This window comes from Chiloscyllium plagiosum, unplaced genomic scaffold, assembly GCF_037043375.1.
Source record: "Chiloscyllium plagiosum isolate Xiang-an unplaced genomic scaffold, Cpla_swu_hap1 HiC_scaffold_35, whole genome shotgun sequence".
NCBI classification, from domain to species: Eukaryota; Metazoa; Chordata; class Chondrichthyes; order Orectolobiformes; family Hemiscylliidae; genus Chiloscyllium; species Chiloscyllium plagiosum.
Genome location: NW_028270173.1, coordinates 24,864,194 through 24,885,806, shown reverse-complemented (window position 1 = coordinate 24,885,806; position 21,613 = coordinate 24,864,194). Strand labels below are relative to the sequence as shown.

The window sequence follows — 21,613 nt, the reverse complement described above, 5'->3', positions numbered from 1 at the left end:
CACCTGGAATCCACTTGCAGCATCAAAGAGCTATTGAAATTACACCAGTGGGAAGAAACCTCTGGGGGTCAGAAGTTTTTTCAATGAACGAAGGAAAGACAGACATTTTTATACACTTGTTTTCAGCCCACCTTTAGCAATTACAGACCAATCATATTATTAATTAATTATAAACACGATATTTACCAGACACCCTTCTCTCTATCCTTGGTGGTTTCACAATGCAAGCTGTATTTAACCACATTCCAATATTGCTGACTTCTGTAATTCAATCCTCCCTGCAAGTGGTCTCCCTTACTGCCTAAGCTGTCTTGTCCATAGGAATTTTCATTGAATCTCTTTAGTGCTGATTGGGTTTTTGTTTGTAAGGTAATATGCCAAAATTTATAACTATGATTGTCTGAACATTTTAATCTTGGACTATTTTAATCTTGTGTCCTTGGACATGTTCTTCCTACAGAGCTACTATTGTTCTAATTTAAGACTTACTTCAGTACAATCTATACCAAGCAAACTATTCTCAAGCAGCTGAAAACTACTTTCGGCCATTTTGTGCTGCCTTCAGCCATGGGCAGTCATTCGGCCATTTTGTGCTGCTTTCAACTGTGAACAACCCTTTGTCTATTTTGTGCTGTTTTCAGCCATGGGCAGTGCCGACACTATTAATTATATCTGTAGGACTCGATGGTTCTACTGAAAACTTTTGAACAGTTAAGGGCTAAATTAGAAAGGAGATCCCTTAAGGTAATAACTGCAGCATTAATATCTGAACCACAAGAAAACTGGCCTATGATAAATAAATTCAAGGAGTTAAACGCACGCCTCAAAGTTTGGTGTGTGTGGGATTTTTCTTCTGTCAGACAGTAGTGAATCTGTGAAATTCTTTACCACAGAAGGCTGCAGAGTTTGGGTCATTAATTATTTTAACGCTGAGATAGACAGATTTTTATCAAGGGTTTTGTGGAAAAGCAGGAAAGTGGAGTTGAGGATTATCAGATCAGCTGTGAATGATCTCATTGAATGGCAGAGCAACCTGATGGACTGAAAACCTACTTTTGCTCCTACATCCTATGGTCTTACTGCCTAAATGGGCAACTTTGCATTTTTGCACATTATGTTCCATTTGCCATATTCTTCCCCACTCACTCAAGCTTTTTATATCTGTTTGTAAACTCTTGGTGTCCTCTTCACAACTTAAATTTTCTGATCTATTTTTGGGCCATCAGCAAATGTGGCATCCTCCATCCCTGACTGATGTTATTTATGTAAATTATCGACAATTGAGGTCCTGGTACAAATCGCTGTGAAACTCAGTTTCATATACCTTGTCACCTTGAAAAAGACGCTTTTAGCCAGCCACTCTTCTATGCATGCTAATATGCTGCCATCGACATGATGACCTTTTATTTTTCACAATTCTAAAATTTCAAACTGACCTCCTTTATGGAAGGAATTATTCACAATGACCCATGCAATCCCATAACTCTGCATCGACTGAAAATTTCGGCATTCTCTGCTACATTACTCCCTTTAGCAATGCATTCTATGAATCAGCAACTCTCTTCATCAGAATTTGGCCCTTCCATTTCTCTTTATCCCTTCCTTGTGAGATAAGTTGATAACCCATCATATGTGAGAATGTAAAGTTCTCTTCCTTAACCCTGGAGGTTGCTTGCTAGAAATGCTAGAAATCCCACTGAGGATTATGGGTATTGTATTTTCTTTAAAGCTAATTGTTAACTCCAAACACACAGACAAACCCGTACGCTTGGCTTTGAATTCCAAGAACCCAGACTTGTAGTAAATTAATATTGAAATACATATCAATATATCTCATAGTTTCAACACAATTTAGTTACTAAATCCTCAGGCAGCAAATTGAAACTTGCTACCACAGTCCTACAGTCTTTCACAATGTTCAAAAAACAATTTCATATCTTGTAAAATCTAGTCTTCTCCCATCTAACCATACTGTGCTACAGTTCTCTCGAAGGTGAAGAAATCTTAAGTGTTCTATTAATTAATAATGGCTACCAAATTCAAGCAGATATCAGAAAGAATTAGGTTCTATAGTTACTACTGGACAATCAGTTAAAGTTGATGCTTGGAGCCAATATAGTAATTTTTATACTTATACATAATGTTAGTATAATAATTATCACAGAGTGGAAAAATATAAACAGTCGAATCTTTATGTTATGATCAGGTCCTCAATATTTGAATTCGAGCATGTTCTATATTCTCATCAGTGGCATACATCTTCCTTTCCGTTGCTCCTGTAGATTTATACAACTTCATCTCACTGAATGTCACAGCAGAGTTGCTCGATAATGAATTCTGAAGCCAAGGAACAGAAACAAAGTCATAAATTCATGAGCAATTCCTTAGATAGGTCACATAAAATAGACTGAATAACCGTAAGTGGGACAGGAGATGAACTATTAACAGAAACATCTCTGACATTAAATCTTGTAATTTTCACTTGGTTTTGAAAGAAGCAATGTATTTATGTAATTATTTTTATCTAACAATCTATTAGCTGTACTTAATTCTGAATAATCATGAGAAACATCCCAATTTTGCTCCTATATTTCCCTAGTGTGAATCTGGTGCGTCAGATTTTATGACTCACATTATAGAAACATGGTCTGCACATTCACAATTAGCCTGTTTTTCACACAGCCTTTTTAAAAATTTGGTCAGTTTTATGATTTTTCTTTCAAGGTTTTTTGGTTTAAGATCTACATTAAGAGTTTCTATTGGTAAACTGCCAATGACTAGGGTCATGATGAGGTGTACAGAGGTGTGTTGAAGTATTGGGTGGAAGTGTGGAACGAGTCACTTTAAAGTTTTAATTTTAATGGAGATTAAAGTCAGGTATGATGAGCTGTAAAAGGTGCAGCTAATTCAATATTTCCCTTTTAACATCTTTGACCAAAGGTACAGTTTGCCTCATACCAGCAGGCAATGATAAATATAACCAATCTTTTGTTCGCTCAATTTTAATACATGAAATAGTAGAATTTCAGTTGCTGTAAGCAATGCAGAATATGATGAAGTTCAAAGATTCACTTGTGATTCATACTTTACTTCCCAAGTAAACATGTTGGAGAATACGGTAACGTGATTTTTTTTTTGTTAGCAATTGCATTGTGAAAACAGGCAGGTTAATGCTTGCCCTTTGTTGTTTTATTGTGTGAAATAACCACAGTCTGATCATTTTAAAACGGTTCATTTCCATCATGAGTAAAGGCATAAGGAATTAGACAGCGTGTTACCACCAGAAAGTTCTAGCGTGTCTTTAACGTTGAGTATTATTGCCAAGCAAAATGAAAGCTCAAACTAAGTTCCAAAGAAACTTGTCAAGTTCAAATTAATCTTCTTTTGTCAAAAGCATGCCCTACTCAATATTCAGCTGAGCTGAAGCAGAGCGTGTAGAATATAGGATGGGTTATATAATAGGTAGTCACTTCGATCCGTCTTTGATTAACTTGAGCATTGGGAGGCAAGTTAGTTCAGGGATTAGCAGTGCTGCCTAACAGCATCAGAAACCCAGGTCTGATTCCAGCCTTGTTTGACTGGATGAGATTAGATTCCCTACATTGTGGAAACAGGCCCTTTGGCCCAACAAGTCCACACCGACCCTCCAAAGAGTAACCCACCCAGACTTATTTCCCTAATTTACCCCTGATTAATGCACCTAACACTATGGGTAATTTAGCATGGCCAATCCACCTGACCAGCACATCCTTTGGATTGTGGGAGGAAGCCGGAGCACCCGGAGGAAACCCACGCAGACACGGGGAGAATGTGCAAACTCCACACAGGCAGTCACCTGAGGCTGAGATCAAACTCGGGTCCCTGGCGCTGTGAGGCAGCAGTGCTAACCACTGAGCCACTGTGCCGGCCATAAACTGGAGTTTGCATGTTCTCCCTATGTCTGTGTGGGTTTCTTTTGTGTGCTCTGGTTTTCGACCGAAGCTGTACACATTAAGTGGATTGGCCATGCTAAGTTGTCTGTAGTGACTAGGGTAGAGGCTAGGTGGATTAACTATGGTAAATGTGGGTTATAGGGCTATACTTGGGCAGGATGCTTTTTGTAGGTTCAGTGCAGACTCTTACCACACTGTTGGGATTCTATGATTTTCCTTTTACATATTTCTTAATTCAATCTAAAATTAGATGAAATTTCCATAATTACCCAGTAAATTATTTTCTCCATTCCTGGATAGAAATAATACAATGGTCTTTCTCAAGAGCCCTGATGCAATTTCAAATCTAAGGATATCTGGAACATTATAGGTAGAGCCTCTGGTTCTTTTTCTCAGAGGTTGGTAAATGGAGTTCTGGTTTGAATGCCAGGCCTCCAGGAATTCCCGTGCGTGTCTCTGTTTAGCCTCTCCCAGGATGGATGTGTGTCCTAGTCGAAGTGGTGTCCCTCTTCGTCTGTGTTAAGGATAATAGTGATAGTGGACCATGTCTTTTGGTGGCTAGTTGGTGTTCCTGTATCCCAGTGGCTAGTTTTCTGCCTACCCCCAATGTAGTGTTTGATACAGTCGTTGCAGGGTATTTTGTAAATGACATTCATTTTGTGGGTTTACCATTTACCAACCTCTGAGAAACAGAAACAGAAATTATACCACCCACATTAACAGACCAAGTCACATAAATAGAAAGCAGGACAGAACACCAGTACTTCATCCGGAGGCTCACTGATGATGTTACCTAGCATGGTGACGAAATGTCTGCAAACAAACCTTCCAGCTCAGCAAGCAAACTTACAATCTGAACATCAATCTGAGCTACAAATCTTCTTTTTTTTTGATTGGCATCTTTCTGCCTGTGAACAGCAATGGACACACAACAACCAATCCATTCCAGATGAGATGTCTTCATGTCGGGCACTTTTGCCGATGGTTGAACAGGCCAGGTTAAGAGCTAGCAGGTCACGTTAAAATCGTACAAAGCATTGGTTCAGCTACACTCTGAATACTGTGTACAGTTCTGGTCACCACATTAGCAAAAGGATGTGGATGCTTTGGAGAGGGTACAGAAAAGGTTTACAAGGATGTTGCCTTGTATGGAAGGTGCTAGCTATGAAGAGAGGTTGAGTAGGTTAGGATTGTTTTCATTAGAAAAAAGGAGATTGAGGGGGGACCTGATTGAGGGCTACACAATCATGAAGGGTATAGACAGGGCAGATAGAGATAAGCTTTTTCCAGGGTGAGCAATAACGAGAGGTCACGCTTTCAAGGTGAGCAGTGAAAAGTTTAAGGAGATACACGTGGCAAGTACTTTACACAGAGGGTGGTAGGTGCCTGGAATGTGTTGCCAGAAGAGGTGGAAGAGGCAGGCACAGTAAATTCATTTAAGGTGCACCTGGACAGATGCATGAGTAGGTGGGGAGCAGACAGATACAGATGCTTCGGAATTGGGCGACAGATTTAGACAGTAGATTTGGATTGGCTCAGGGTTGGAGGGCCGAAGGGCCTGTTCTTGGGCTGTAAATTTTCTTTGTTCTTTGTTCTAGGCCAATCCTTAAAAGTCAGGTTCTGCCTCACATACTATACGTGAAGCCAACCATTGTAATTGTGGGTTGCTTACAGCATCGGCTTCTGTTGCTATGCTACGAGGTGCATGCTAGTCCAAAAGAGATATTGCCCTTTTTCCTCTGTCTCCAGCTAATGACATCCAGTAACTTGGGCCTTCATGTCATCCTTGCAAGCAACATGGAAGCTGAGCTTTCCTCTGTCGTACTCATCATCTGGTTCCAGTCACCTCACCATACAGAAATGTGTGACCTCCTTCAACTCTGCTGGTGTGTGCTGAAGTTTTTGATGCAAGTATAATTTAGAGTTTGCACATTCTCCCTGTGTCTGCATGGGTTTCCTCCGGGTGCTCCGGTTTCCTCCCACAGTCCAAAGATGTGCAGGTTAGGTGAATCGGCCATGCTAAATTGCCCTAATGTAGTGTTAGGGGAATGGGTCTGGGTGAGTTGCTCTTCAGAGGGTCGGTGTGGACTTGTTGGGCTGAAGGGCCTGTTTCCACACTGTAGGGAATCAAAATCTAAATCTAAAAATCTAAATAATCAAAATCCTATATATGGCCACACTTCCTATTGTTGTATTTATAAACTCAACATTTAACTTGAAGTTGACTGTGTAAACATTCAGATTGGAAATGCCCCAGTGTGAACTATTAAATAGTTGTATACTGTGACAACATAGAACTGGTTAGTTCTGTCTGTCCCAACTCTGATTACCTTGCATTCAGCAACTGACTGTAGGCAACATTACAGGGAACTTAAATCAGGTCAGGGGATTGGAAATAGTATTAATTGTGTTATTAATAGTTGTGTGTGCCATTAACAAGTGATAAAGCGTTCTAACTTTCTGACCAGTGGAAACGAAGGTGTTAGCGTCGTTGGCCTACATAAACCTCATCAACTTAGTGTCTGAGCTCTTCCTGTCCAGAGCATAAGGTAGTTAACTCTTCAAGGTTTATGTAATGTACATCCCAGCTGCCATTAAAATAAGGTGGTTCCAGTTTTTAATCTTTATTTCCAGGTTTGACTCAAATTTCTTCCGAACTGCAAGTTATAATGAAAGAGTGGGAAGGATTTTAAGATGAGATTATTATTGACAATCCTGTTGCAGAGGCGGAGGTCAGTTTGAACAGGATGTCTCTTTTTATGCTCACATTCTGCATGAAGCATAATCAGTCACTTCAAGTGGTCACTTGTGTTTCCTCTCCGTTACTCTCATGTTTTGAGATTAGTTGATATCTTCACATTTCACAACGTCCCTGGGGTTTTGAGTAAATATTGAATGGAAATAAAAATTAAAACTTGGCAGAACTGACACTCAATACCAATTGAACATATATTGTAATTACTTAAGTGCAAAATAATTAAACATTCAATGGTCTGGGAGGAAGGGCAAAGAAAATATTTGCTCACAAGCATTATCCTAAAATTTAAAGTTCAATGTAACTGCAAGCTGTTTTTCTGTGGACAAACAAAAAGTCAGAAGGATTTCACAAACAAGTGAGACAGTCTGCAAAAGGCACCTTTCTACTGTGTAAAGATAAATCAAGTAATTAACCATATGCCAATTAGAAAGTTCTCACCTTGCATCTCCAATTAGCTAGATACTTTAGCCACATTGTATAAAATTGAAGGTTGCACTGGAACAGTCCATTCTGCGATGGGCCGCTTTCTCAACAGCGATCTTTGAGAAAGCTGAAATAGACCAGTGTCCAACGATTTCTGTAGCCCCCCCCCACCCAGCTTTTGAAAAGTAATGGCTGGAGTTAGAGGGGAGGATTGGTGAAAGAACTTGGTCTTGCTAGTGTTGTGTAAGAGACCATCTTTTTGTATTTAGAGCTAAATAAGTTTGAGGGCAGTCAGCATCGCTGGCAGTGTGGGTCTCTGTTATGCAGTTGTTAGGGTATAACACATCATGAACATGCTGAAGGATCATCTTAGTCATGGATCTCAGCCTTTTGAGATTGAAGATTTTCTGTTGAGTCAAAACTCAATAATGGTCTGTTGGAGAAGTTGGTTCTGAAGAACTTCAATGACCAGTATTAGTCCCTCACTAACTTTCAATCATTTTTATTTTTTATTCCTTTATCAATTTGGGATTGTAAGCTAGAAATGACCCATGGATCTTGGGACAGCTTGTGTTTAGTGGGGAAGAACAGACCAATCAAGTTTTGTTTGTTTGCAAGGCCAAGTTTTGTGGTCAATTGCAGGCACAGCCTTCATTAGAAAAGCTCTAACAGATGCAGCACATGGGAGGAGCATTGCGTTCAAACAGATAGCAGACGTTGTCTATTGATGAGCTCAGTATTTGGGAATTGGTTCCAGCAAGTCTGGAAGGAGCCTTATTTCCAAACAGATAGCAGTTGTTTAATTCTGGAACAGTGGTGCTGGAAGAGCACAGCAATTCAGGCAGCATCCGACGAGCAGCAAAATCGACGTTTCGGGCAAAAGCCCTGGATATGGCTCACAGTTGCCATATCACCCACCAGGAAAGGAAAACTAAGTTAATACACATTAAAATCTTCCCTTCTCACATAGTCTTTGATAGTCAACATTTTAAAAGACTCAGTTTAGGATGTGCCTTAAAGTGGTTGCTTTAGAAATTCCTCCAAGTGCAATTCTCAAATTATAAAGTGGAAAGGCAGAATCTAAGGGGTGACTTTATAGAGGTTTCTAAAATGAGGGGCATGGGTAGGGCGAATACCAAGGTCTTTTCCCTGGGGTTGGGGGAGTCCAAAACTACAGGGCATACATTTAAGGTGAGAGGGGAAGTATTCAAAAGGGACCTGTGGTGCATATATGGAATGAGTTGTTTTAAAGGTGGAGGAGGCTGGTACAGTTACAACATTTAAAAGGCATCTAGATGGATATATGAATAGGAAGGGTTTAAGGGATATGGGCCAAGTGCTGGCAAATGGGACTAGATTAATGTAGAATATCTGGTCGACATGGATAGGTTGGAGTGAAAGGTCTGTTTCTGTGCGTACATCTCTATGGCGCAGTGCTCTCCGTAAGTAGAATAGGACACTTCACATTTTTACTAAAACTGGCAACTCAATCCATTGAGCTTGTGCCAACTGTCTGCAGTCTTACTCTCATTCTCACCAGCTCACATCAAGGATCATCAAAAGCAGGTAGGAATGTGGAGTTAAGGTTGCAATCAGTTCAACACGATCGAATTAAATGGTGGAATAGGTCTGACTCCTCTCAAAATCAGTTCAAGTATATCAATGTGGTGATTTATTTTTTTAAAACACGGTGGGCGGCACGGTGGCACAGTGGTTAGCACTGCTGCCTCACAGCGCCAGAGACCCGGGTTCAATTCCCGCCTCAGGCGACTGACTGTGTGGAGTTTGCACATTCTCCCCGTGTCTGCGTGGGTTTCCGCCGGGTGCTCCGGTTTCCTCCCACAGTCCAAAAATGTGCAGGTCAGGTGAATTGGCCATGCTAAATTGCCCGTAGTGTTCGGTGCAGGGGTAAATGTAGGGGAATGGGTTTGGGTGGGTTGCGCTTCGGCGGGTTGGTGTGGACTTGTTGGGCCGAAGGGCCTGTTTCCACACTGTAAGTAATCTAATCTAATCTAAAAAAAAACCCATGCCTAGATAAATGCAGCACTCAGTCGGATTTTTTTATTCCTGATGAAAGGCTTTTGCCCAAAACGTCGATTTTGCTGCTCGTCGGATGCTGCCTGAATTGCTGTGCTCTTCCAGCACCACTGATCCAGAATCTGGTTTCTCAGCATCTGCAGTCATTGTTTTTACCTCAGCAGTTGTTTAATGGCAAGTGAGGACTTAGAAATAATTTATCAGTTAGTCCAGATGGAATCAGTACTGGAGTTGTTTTTTGTTTGAAGGATGTTTTCTAATAGATGGTTTCTGGTTGCTATTGGGATAGCTGGAACATTTGAAATCTCCCAACTTATTCTGCTACCAGAAGCCTAAAGAGTAGAAAGCTGAGTAAGAAATATTGCTCAAGTGAACTGAGAAGGTGACCCTGATCATCTTTTCAAAAAGCAACAATGGAGTCCACGTTGATGCCTGTGAGACAATGCATTGTGAAAGTCATTATGAAAGAAATCTGAGTTGAAAAATGTGGTGCTGGAAAAACACAGCAGGCCAGGCAGCATCCGAGGAGCAGGAGAATTGACGTTTTGGGCATAAGCCCTTCTTCAGGAATGAGCCTCATTCTTGAAGAACGGCTTATGCCTGAAACTCGATTCTCCTGCTCCTCGGATGCTGCCTGGCCTGCTGTGTTTTTCCAGCACCACATTTTTCAACTCTGGTCTCCAGCTTCTGCATTCCTCACTTTCTCCTATAAAAGCAATCTGGCCAGTTTTGCTATTTTCTTTCATTTATCCCTTAACTTTTTTTTGACAATCTTTTGTGTGAATGGGGGCTTAAAACAACTCTTCCGGGCCTTAAGCACAGGCATTAATCAGATTATGGTGCTGTCTAATTTTCTCTCTGCTAAAGCTACTGTGTATTTAATAAGGAGTTAAGTCTTTTGGTTAAGATACAAAACCAGTGTCTGGAAATGAATTATTCACGAAGTCTAGGATTGATTATTCAAAAGTCTAATTAAGATCTTTGGAGTGACTATTTGGGGGTGTTTGATGGTTTAATTTAACTGTGTTTTGACATCAGAGGCTGGAAGGATATTTTGGTTCTGCTGTCCGTAAACAGAGATGGTGCAATGATGCAGACTTGTTTTATTCCAGTTACTGAAAGGTTTGGACACCAGTCTGTTGTAATGGATGGCTACTGCAGTACTGTCATGCAGAAATCACAGGGTATTAACATATTCTTCTCGATATTCAGGTCTCAAGGGTTTTAACAGCTGAGGAAGTCAAACTGGAGTCAATGGAAAACAAAGAAAAACTCCACTGGATGGTGCCATTTTTTGCACAGACGAAGATGCAGTTGAAATTTAATCATCTCAGGTTCTCACTGGAACTCCTAGAATTCGTCAGGGCAGTGTCCCAGGCCCAACTGTCTTCAGCTGCTCCATCAATGACTTACCCTCCATTGTGTTTGCTTGCGATTGCACAACATTCAGTAATGTTCATAAATCCTCAGACACTGACGCAGTCCATGTCCAAATGCAGCAAGATCCGGACAATATCCAGGTTTGAGCTGACAGGTGCCAAGTAACACTTCACACCCTACAAATGGCAGGCGATGAACATCTCCAGTAAGATAGAGGATTGGATCAGTGCAGGCTTGGAGGGCCAAAGGGCCTGTTCCTGTGCTGTACTTTTCTTCGAATTGAACCTTTGCCCATCGATATTCAATGGCATTACTATCACTGTATTCCTAACTATTAACATTCGGAGGACTACAACTGACTTGGAATGTTGCAGCATAGAACTCACCACATCAATCCCCAAAACTCACCACCTTCTACATAGCACAAGTCGTGAGTGTGATAGAATACTCCCCGCTTGCCTGGATGCGTTCAGCTCCAACAACACTCAAGAAGCATGACACCATCCTGGACAAAGCAGCTGCTTGATTGACACCACATTCACTCTTTCTACCATCAATACTCAGTGTGCAACAGCAGAAATACATGAAGGCTCCTTAGATAGAACCTTCCAAATCCATGACTACTATCATCTAGAAGGATAAGAGCAGTAAATACAGTGAAATACTACCACCTGCATGTTCCCTGCCAAACTGATCACCATCCTGACTTGGAAATATCTCACAACTTCTCTGGTGTCCCTGGCCTAAATCCTGGACCTCCCTCCGTAATGACATTCTAGATTTACCTGAAGCAAATGGAGTTCATTATTTCAAGAAGGTAGCTCTGCACCACCTCCTGAAGGGACAGCCAACAAATTATCCCAGCATGCACATTCACATCCCATGAATGAAGAAACAAACAAATGTATTTTTAAAAAACTAAGCTCAGAGTGATGCAAGCAGTTCTCAATAGCAATCTTACATTCAATTGGTTATTCCCCTTGCAATCAGATTTATTGATCACCATGTAGTTTCACAATTGCACATTGAAAGTAAATCTACTGCAGGAACTACAGCCCAAAAGGTAAAGCATTATGGGGGAAGAAAAAAGGTGATTTGCACAAGATAATAGAGCTGGCGAAGCATAATTGGCCAAATAGCCTCCTTCTGTACCGTAATAATTCTGTGAAAAAAAACCAATACTCTTACCTTTCCACAGAATATTTCACTTACCCAGCCACCCTGAGCAGTCTTTTTCTTTACTGTTCGTTTCTGTATTCGATTACAACCTAAAGGAGAAAAATCTCTGTTAATCTTCCCTGGGGATTGGTCAATCATTGCTAAAACAATACACCGTTTACATCAATACTTCTGTAATAAAATGATCCTGCAGTTGTTTCATTTCCACAGGTGATTTATGTGACTGAATTTCACTCAGCTGCAGTGGATGTGTGTGTTAGCTATGTTATAAGTTAGGATTTTCTTTTCTGTATGATCATGAACAATATCACAGGCAATTATGATTCAGCAAATGTCCCAGCTTGCTTATATTGTTTTTTTTATGCTCTCGTACTTATTTTAATAAATCTGTTCAGGCGCTATTACACACTTCTAGAGCAGGTGAGGTTTGAACCGGATCTTCTGGCTCAAAAGCAGGGACACTACCACTGCACCACAAAGGTATAAAGCAGCTCTTTCACTCAATCCCCTGTCAGTTAGGATAACATCCCAGCTGTACTGGGCAGTAGTTTTGATAAAAGACAACAAAAGATTGGAAACAAAGTGGACAATATTACCAAAGCAAACAAGGAACAACAAAACAAAATCAATTTATTTCCACATTGCTGAACTGAACTTGCTTGGAACAGAGGAAAAATATCCTTCATCAGTTCCCCTGACTTACAGATGAACATTTTTCATCAGTGCTCCAATAATAAATGCAGCGTCAGCATGTGTCAGGGTACCTGAGACTGTCTCACAACATGCTCCCTTACCTCTTTGTGTTTTCACAGTGAAACACAGGAAGATCAAAATAACAACAAGGCTAGCATATCGAATTTTAGCTTCAGCTCTTGATGTTTCTTTCGTGTTTGTATCTGTGCAATAAGAAAACGATTTGGTCATTACACTGAAATAGCTCGCTGCTTACATTCATTTTTCATTCTAAGACATTCATTTGGAACAGAAGGAAGTTCTTGTGACCTTCAGCTACATTAATATTTCAATTCATTTCTAGCTTTCTGCACTGACTGAATTAAATAAATTGTTTACACTGTTATTCAGAACGATGATGATCTTAGTCTTTTAAGCTTAATATATCTTGTAACCTGCCCTGAAAAGTTGGCTGCTTCGAATTCTGCAGAGATTATAATGTTCTGTAGATTTTAGACACAGTGTGGAAACAGATCCTTCTGTGTTCCCAAACTAAACTAGTCCCACCTGCCTGTGTTTGGCCATATCCCTCCAAACCTTCCCTATCCATGTATTTATCCAAATGTGTTTTAAATGTTGTAACTGTACCTGCATCCATCACTTCCTCTGGCAGTTCATTCCACACACTAACCACTCTCTATCTGAAAAAGTTGCTCCCATACCCATTTTAAATCTTTCTCCTCTCACCTTAAAAATATGCCCCCTCATCTTGAATTCACCACCTTAGGGAAAATACCTTTGCTATTCACCTGATCTGAGCCTCTTATAATTTTATACACCTCTACAATGTCACCAATCAGCCTCCTTCATTCCAGTGAAAAAAGTCTCTTCTTATAATTAAAAACCCTACAATCCTGACAACATCCTGGTAAATCTTTTCTGAGCTCTCTCCAGTTTAACAATACCCTTCCTATAATTGGGCATCCAGAACTAGGCACAATACTGCAGAAGAGGTCTCACCAACATACTGTACAACCTCAGTAAGAAGTCCCAACTCCGATATTCAAAGGTCTGAGTAATGAAGGCAAGTGTGTGAAATGCCCTCTTAACCACCTTATCTACATGTGGTACAAATTTCAAAGAATTACGTATCTGAACCCCTCGATTTCTCTGTTCTACAACACTTCTTGGAAAACAAATGTTTATGTAGGATAAAGAAGCAAAGGTATTGAGAAGAAAAGATGAAAAAAGAATCATTAAAGTCAGTAATGCTGCTTAGCAAAGATGCAGAACTGTGAAACAACAACCAGTAGTGTTTGTATTGAGAAGAATAGAATTCATAATTAGAATTTTATGTCAAGTGTATATAGAGTTGTTTGCTCACATTCTTAAGACTGTGCAATGTCATCTTCACTCTGCAAACTATACAGAATCACAAGTGAAGGTGATCAAAAGACTTCCAGGACATTGTAATAGGTTCAGAAAGACATTGCAATAGTATTAGGAAATAGCATAAATTCCATTGTCTATACTCTAGAAAAGGGAAGACTAAATTTTCACAGTGAAACACAGAAAAATAAAAATAATAAGCCTAAAGTATTAAACGTAGGCTAATGCTGATTTCTTCTCCGTATTTATGCAACATGTAAAGTTTAATTCAATTTACCAATTTAGTAAGAACAAACACTACCATTAACTATTATTTCACTACATTAATTTAACCTGAGATTTGATTTGGCAGAAATATATACTTCATCAATTTTTGTCTGATTTCTATATTCTAGATTGTTGCTGTCAAATTAAAATTAAAATTAAAAGTTTATAATTAATTATTTACACTTCTGTCAATATTAATAAAGAGAAATCTTTATATCTTCCACTTTCTGTAGTTTTTAAACTTAAATACAGATTAAATAAATAACCTCGTTTTAATTTATAGCTTTCTCTTGATGGTGTAGATTTCCTAAAATTCTGAAGGCTCCTAACCTTAGGATTTTAACTTGCATAGCTAAATATAAGGTGGATAAAATTAATTCCTTCTCTAGTCCCTAATATTGACCCATTATACTTTCACCCACGGCAAGTTCAATGACAAGGCACGAAAGGGTTTCCCTCCATTAAGTTGGTCTCCATCATAATACCGCATCTATGTATTATACTCTGCTTAATTCTCATTATACATTCACTTCATTGTACGTTCATATGCACATTATATAGTTCATATTCATGTCTGGTTATTGAATACTTACATATATATGTAATACTTATTCATTCATGCAATTTGTCACAATACTAAAAGATGGCAGAGGAGATTGCAAGAGCAAAGGGAGGTTGGTTATAGGAACTAAATCAGTGAAAAGAACCAGGTCACTAGTTCAGAGCATTAGCATGCCGTCTCTCTGTGCTGAAAACTTTTGTTGTTATTTTTATTATTATAGCTCACATTTCCATAACTGGTGTTCTTATCAACAAAATTATTATTAATATGAGTTAAGAATTCTCATCTTATTATTATGTGGGGAACTAAATAGTTTGTGGCTGATTATTTAATTTGACCCTGCCTATGCCACCCTGCTTTCTGATGATGTTAAGTTGGCTATTCTGTCCCACTTGGGAGAGTGAGATTCTACATCTCACCATTTTACTTCAGATGGAACTACATTCTCAGTATACTGATCAGTGAACCAACTCTGCAAACAATGGAAGATTTGTAACACTTTATTAATTAGATTAGATTCCCTATAGTGCGGAAACAGGCCCTTCGGACCAACATGTCCACACTGACCTTCCGAAGAGTAACCCACCCAGACCCATTCACCTACTCCCTACTAATGCTCCTATCACTATGGGCAATTTTAGCACAGCCAGTTCACCTGACCCGCACAGCTTTGGACTGTGGGAGGAAATTCATGCAGACACAGAGAGAATGTGCAAACTTTACACAGACATTTGCTCGAGACTGAAATCGAACCTGGGTCCCTGGCGCTGCGAGGCAGCAGTGCTAACCGCTGAGCCACTGTGCCGCCCCTGAGCTAGAACATTTTGGACAAACTATGGAAAGGGCAGCAAGGCCTTGGAAAATGGGCAGTGGGAATTTCCAAAATTAGATCAACCCTAAAAGTTTCAATTATAAGGGGAACTGGAAAAAGCTGATATGTTCTGGCAGAAAATGTTAAGAGGAAGTTCAATAGAGGCAGGTTTTGTGTTAACAGCATCAGTGAATAGAACTGTACAAAATAGACAGATTGAGGTATATAACCCAAAGGAGCAGAGAGGAAAATGAGGGAAGGTTTTTAAGGCAGTGAGTGGCTGTGATCTGGAATGCACTGTCCCAAAGGATAGACACCTCATCTTCAATAATAACTTTCTAAAGGGAATTGTGTTCAGTGTTGACAAGAAACAGAATGTGGGGCTATCAGGAAAGAGCAGGCAGGTGGGTCCGATGAGATACAATTTCAAAGAGACCCGGGGAGGATTGGGCCTGCTGCCGAGAGGCCTCTTTGTGTGCTGCAGAAGGCTGTTTGACCTTTGGATTTAAAGGCAGTGGATGATTATAACCTGGCAGAACATACAACAAAATAGAGCCGGAAACCTGATCTCAGATTTGGTAAAGGCCGTGAATTTTACCAGAATGTGTCGGCCCTTGTGTGTGTGTGTGTGTGTGTGTGTGTCTAAGGGAGTCCATCCTGTTTTAGCTTCAAAAATACAGGAAATTAAATGGCAGAGACTCAGGAACTTATCACCTCCCGATGAGGATTGAAGGGTTTATGCTCATGGGCTGGTTTATCCCAGAAAGTGACCAATTCACTTTGAGACTGAACTAACTCAGTAACTACTGGCGATTTTAGTGACTAAAGCTTGTTGCACTCCCCTGACATTTACCGTCCTCGTATGTGAATGGGAGCTGTGGAGATAAATCGGTGGGGCTGATTTTTCTCCAGAGACTCGCTTCCTGTGTTAGACTATCAACCCATCCCAGGCTGATGGCTAATCCCGCCATGTAACTCACCCACACGAAATTCCTGTTCAGTCTTTGTGCAACCAAATTCGAATGTACCATTTATCAGTTTGAACCCAAAATGATTGTTTTCACCTTAACTTTAAACTGGATAGATTAAAAACCAGCTTAAAGGGGTGGCCATAGGAATAGATGAATCTTGTAACTTCAGTGATCTGTACAGAAATAAGCGTGTGATTTTGTGATTGGAGGGGGTCTGTTAGGTGCAAGGTCCATCCTTAACATTTCCTGAACAGATCAGCGGGATTGAGTCATAGAGTCATAGAGATGTACATCATGGAAACAGACCCTTCGGTCCAACCTGTCCATGCTGACCAGATATCCCAACCCAATCTAGTCCAACCTGCCAGCAGGCCCATATCCCTCCAAACCCTTCCTATTCATATACCCATCCAAATGCCCCTTAAATGTTGTAATTGTACCAGCCTCCACCACATCCTCTGGCAGCTCATTCCATATATGTACCACCCTCTGTGTGAAAAAGTTGCCCCTGAGGTCTCTTTTATATCTTTCCCCTCTCACCCTAAACCTATGCCCTCTAGTCTGGACTCCCTGACCCAGGGAGATGGAATGATTTTAAATTACTCCACCGTCCCATCTCTGTTGCTTGCTGTAATCCCCCCGGCCATCCTCTGAAACCTGTGTGATGCCCCATTTCTGGATTCCTGAGTTTTTCACTGAGTCAGGTATTCCGCTGGCCGGATCTGAGAATTCCCAACTTAAACCAACCCATAATCCCTGTGTTTCTTGCCCCCTTCAGTGGGGAGGAGGTGGAGGTGGGGGGAGCTGTCTGAAACCTCCCTCTTTGGTCACCCACCCTGACACCATCTCGGGCAGTCCGGCAGATTTCCTTCTGGAACAGATCACTGGCTGTAAGCTCCTGTGGGAGCGAGGGCGATGCTAACTTAAGTGTTTGACTTTCATTATGGACGTTGCCGTTACAAACAGTGAAACACGACACGCGAAACATTTTGTGAGCCATGTTCACATTCCCGTACAACACCCAGTCCAATAAAGACCTTTTTTTTTTCTTGGGGTTTTGTTTAATAAAATCGAATGAAGCGAATCCCCGCGTTGGAGAGGTGACCTACCCATTCCACACTCTGTGGTGTTCTGCACCATTAAAGTGATCTTGGCGGTTTCTGTTCCCTCCGAGTGGCTGACGGACAGTTCGTAAATTCCGCTGTCATTGAAATGTAAGTGCTGCAGCAGCAGTGAGGCATTCTCTGGGAAAAGAACCACTCGATGTTTGTAATCACCGGGAACTGGCAGGTAATGACAGCGCCCAGACAGGCTGTTGTCTCTACCCGATATGCATCTGTAGTCCACCATTCTGATCCCAGCTCTAGTCCATCTGATCCGCAAGTAACCGCCTGGGTCTGAGACAGTGTAAGAAACGGCTAACAGCACAGACTCACCAACAGTTCCATTCACGCTGTCCTGGCTCACCCTCAGTGTTACAGCAGCTAAAGGTGGAGAGAATTACTGTGTATTACAAGATCTAGATAATAACTGTGAATAATGATGGGGTTGATATTGATCTTTAGTATACCCGACACATTTTAACTTCACACTATGATCCCTTCAGTACAATGTTGGAACATCCTCTTTCTGGCGTGTACAAGCATCAGTAATAATCTATGACATTCTGTGATAATTTTACAGTAGTATTTGTGGGATGCCTCAACACTTCCATCACAGTGATACACACACACTCATTGGGGAAGTGAAACTGGGAGAATGCCTCAAACCTGGACTCCAGCAGCATTCCTGCCTGTGGGAACCATTCCAATCAGCTTTCATTCAACAACCTGTGATTATGTGCAGAGTCACACAAGGAGAATACTCAACACATTCTGTGTCTTGGGAAGAAAGAGCAGAATTGTTTAACTACCCTGTGAGTAATATTTGCACATTTCATTCTCAATGTGTGCCAAAATTCAAACCAGCCTTCACTGGTCAGAACACTGACTATAGGAGTTGGGAGGTTATGCTGAGGCTGTACAGAACATTGCTTAGGCCACTTTTGGAATATTCCATTCAATTCTGGTCTCCCTTCTATAGGAAAGATGTTGTTAAATTTGAAAGGGCTCAGAAAAAAATGTACAAGGATGTTACCAAGGTTGGAGGGTTTAAGCTACAAGGAGAAACTGAATAGGCTGGGGCTGTTTTCCCTGGAATGTCAAAGGCTGAGGGGTGACCTTACAGAGGTTTTTTTAAAATCATGAAGGGCATGGATAAGATGAATAGCTGATTTTTTTTTCTCCAACATTAGAAGGCATAAGTTTAAGGTGAAAGGGCAAGAATTAAAAGGACCTATGGGGCGACTTTTCATGCAGAGGATGGTACATGTATGGAATGAGCTGCCAGAGGAAGTGTTGGAGGCTGGTAACAATTACAACATTTAAAAGGATGAGTACATGAACAGAAAGGGTTCAGAGGGATATGAATCCAATGCTGGTAAATTAGACTAGATTAATTTAGGATATCTGGTCAGCATGGACGAGTTGGACCAAAGGGTCTGTTTCCATGCCGTACAACTCTACAATTGTATAACTCAACTCTCATTTAGCGAGAACTGCAACTAATAGAAATGCAGACAATATTTTCCTAAAGATTAATTCCACTGAACATATAGTGTTTGATACATTACTTCAGATGCTTTCTCAAAATCTTTCTCAATCTAAATTACTGTTAAAATATACATTTTATATATTAATTGTAGCAACACTTACCAAGTAGAGCAAAGGGATTGAAAGCGAAAAGGCAGGCTCCACACATTTTGGGAATCCCATTCCTGCTTGCTGACATTCTGTTCCAGATTCTGTGCAATTGTTTACAGTTGTGTTTTATTGGAAGGAGTTTTCAGGCACCATCAATGTAGAAACATCAGCACATCCACAGTAATACAATTCAAACCATTTATAAGGGGACTTGATGAGGTTTAGTCACAACAACTTGAAATGCAGCCTTTAACTGAGAAGTCCCATTCGCTTTAATCTGTGGTCAACCTCACAGCTATAATTGACAGTGTTTCCTGTTTTCTGAAGCTGTAATAGATTTTCACATTTTAGTTTTGGTATCAGAATTGCCATGAGGGTGCCCAATCTTCTGCAAGAAAATAGCACCACAGCACAATAAGGTGCTGGAAATTGTGTAATATTTGAGTTTAAGAAAATGTACTTTTTTTTTGAACATCTCTTAGGTAGAATGTGTTACATGACATCCCATTTTGGCAATACATAAAGTGAAATCCTGTAAGAGGTATTCAAGTTATGGAAACATAGCAACAAGAATAGGCCACAGAGCCCCTCTTGTCTGTTCTACCATTCAATGAGATCACGGTTGATCTGTGCCCTCATTCCATCTACCTGCCTTTAGCCCATATCTCTCAATACCAGGTTGTAAAAAAACAAATCTATCTCAGATTCAAAAATAACAACTGATCCTGAATCCATCGCCATTTGTAGAAGAAAGTTCCAAACATTAACCACCCTTTGTGTGTAAAAGTCCACCACTATTTGTATCCTGAGATTTAGAATTCTCATTTCATACCAAACAATTTTCTTTAGATATCTGAAATCAGTACGTGTTGGACAAACACAGCAGACCTAGATAGCAGAGAGAGAAACTCAGTCAATGTTTTGAGTCCAACATATGACTCTTCCTCCAAAAAATAATAAGAATGGGTTCAAATCACCGACTCCTGTTTTCCTCTCTCGATAGTTGCTAGCAGATCTGTCGGGTTTCTGTAACATAGTGCATTATTTCAGATTTCCAGCATATGCTGTACTTTATTATGCTTTGCACATGGGTTATGGGTGTGGTTAACTATTTATTTCTTGTCCATCGCCAATGGGAGAAGCTGTTGTGAGCTGCTTTCCTGAAACATTCCTTGGTGTGTAAGGACATCCACAGTGCAATTAGGAAGGGAATTCCAGGATTTTGACCCAGCGCCTTTGATGGAATAATCAAATAGTTTCAAGTCAGAATAATGTGTGGTATTTCTATGTTGTGCTTCCAGCTGCTAGAGGTCATGTGTATGGAAGTTGTTGCTGCTGCTGCAGGAGCTTTGGTGAGTTACTGCAGTCTACCTTGTAGATGGTACATGCTGCTGTCACTGTGCATCAGTGAGGGGACTGAATATTCTGAAGATTGAAAGGTGTTAGTGGGTGTTAACCAAATGGGCCATTTTGTCTCGGATGTGAGTTCAGGAAAAAAAAAGTTAAATCACAGAGGCAAATGAGCCATTTGGATACAGAACTGGCTCAAAGGTAGAAGACAGAGGGTGGTGGTGGAGGGTTGTTTTTCAGAATGGAGGCCTGTGACTACTGGAGTGCCACAAGGATCGGTGCTGGGTCCACTACTTTTCATCATTTATATAAATGATTTGGATGTGAGCATAAGAGGTACAGTTGGTAAATTTGCAGATGACACCACAATTGGAAGTGTGGTGGACAGCGAAGAAGGTAATCTCAGATTACAACGGGTTCTTGCCAGGTGGGCCAATGGACTGAGGAGTGGCAGATGGGGTTTAATTTAGATAAACGTGAGGTGCTGCATTTTGGAAAAGCAAATCTGAGCAAGACTTATACACTTAATGGTAAGGTGCTGAGGAGTGTTGCTGAACAAAGAGACCTTGGAGTGCAGGTTCATAGCTCCTTAAAAGTAGAGTTGCAGGTAGGATAGTGAAGAAGGCATTTGGTATGTTTTCCTTTATTGATCAGAGTATTGAGTACAGGAATTGGGAGGTCATGTTGCGGCTGTAGAGCACGTTGGTTCGGCCACTTTGAAATATTGCGTGCAATTCTGGTCTCCTTCCTATCAGAAAGATATTGTGAAACTTGAAAGGGTTCAGAAAAGATTTACAAGGATGTTGCCAGGGTTGGAGGGCTTGAGCTGTTGGGAGAGGCTGAACAGGCTGGGGCTGTTTTCCCTGGAGCGTCAGAGGCTGAGGGGTGACCTTATAGAGGTTTACAAAATTATGAGGGGCATGGGTAGGGTAAATAGACAAAGTCTTTTCCCTGGGGTTGGGGAGTCCAGAACTTGAGGGCATAGGTCTAGGGTGAGAGGGGAAAGATACCAAAGAGACATAAGGGGCAACTTTTTCACACAGTGGGTGGTACGTGTATGGAATGAGCTGCCAGAGGATGTGGTGGAGGCTGGTTCATGAACTGCCTTGGCATTGGGAGTGAAAAACTAAAAAAAAAGGGA

At 40.7% G+C, this 21,613-nt stretch overlaps 1 protein-coding gene across 4 annotated transcripts; it reads right to left on the bottom strand.

The window, feature by feature from the left end:
* Positions 1–2,109: 2,109 nt before the first annotated feature.
* LOC148140471 (uncharacterized) lies at positions 2,110–19,262 on the bottom strand. 4 transcript variants are annotated; one of them, XM_087979398.1, is made up of 5 exons: positions 19,135–19,262; positions 17,491–17,865; positions 12,504–12,605; positions 11,719–11,798; positions 2,110–2,337 (listed from the first exon to the last, which is right to left on the bottom strand). In XM_087979398.1, the coding sequence occupies exons 1-5, from the start codon at positions 19,208–19,210 to the stop codon at positions 2,203–2,205; spliced, it is 768 nt and encodes a 255-aa protein (XP_087835524.1). In that variant the 5' UTR covers positions 19,211–19,262; the 3' UTR covers positions 2,110–2,202. The 4 variants fall into 4 exon arrangements, with proteins under 4 accessions (XP_087835524.1, XP_087835525.1, XP_087835526.1 ...); XM_087979399.1 differs by having other exon boundaries at positions 11,743–11,798; XM_087979400.1 differs by lacking the exon at positions 12,504–12,605.
* Positions 19,263–21,613: the final 2,351 nt, after the last annotated feature.

Bases quoted from the DNA above. Each gene is read 5' to 3' on its own strand.
- LOC148140471 (XM_087979398.1), bottom strand. From the start codon at position 19,210: ATGTCAGCAAGCAGGAATGGGATTCCCAAAATGTGTGGAGCCTGCCTT. The intron at 17,866-19,134 runs GTAAGTGTTGCT...CTCCACCTTTAG, and splicing joins CAATCCCTTTGCTCTACTTG to CTGCTGTAACACTGAGGGTG. The intron at 2,338-11,718 runs GTAAGAGTATTG...CCTTGGCTTCAG, and splicing joins GTGAAATATTCTGTGGAAAG to AATTCATTATCGAGCAACTC.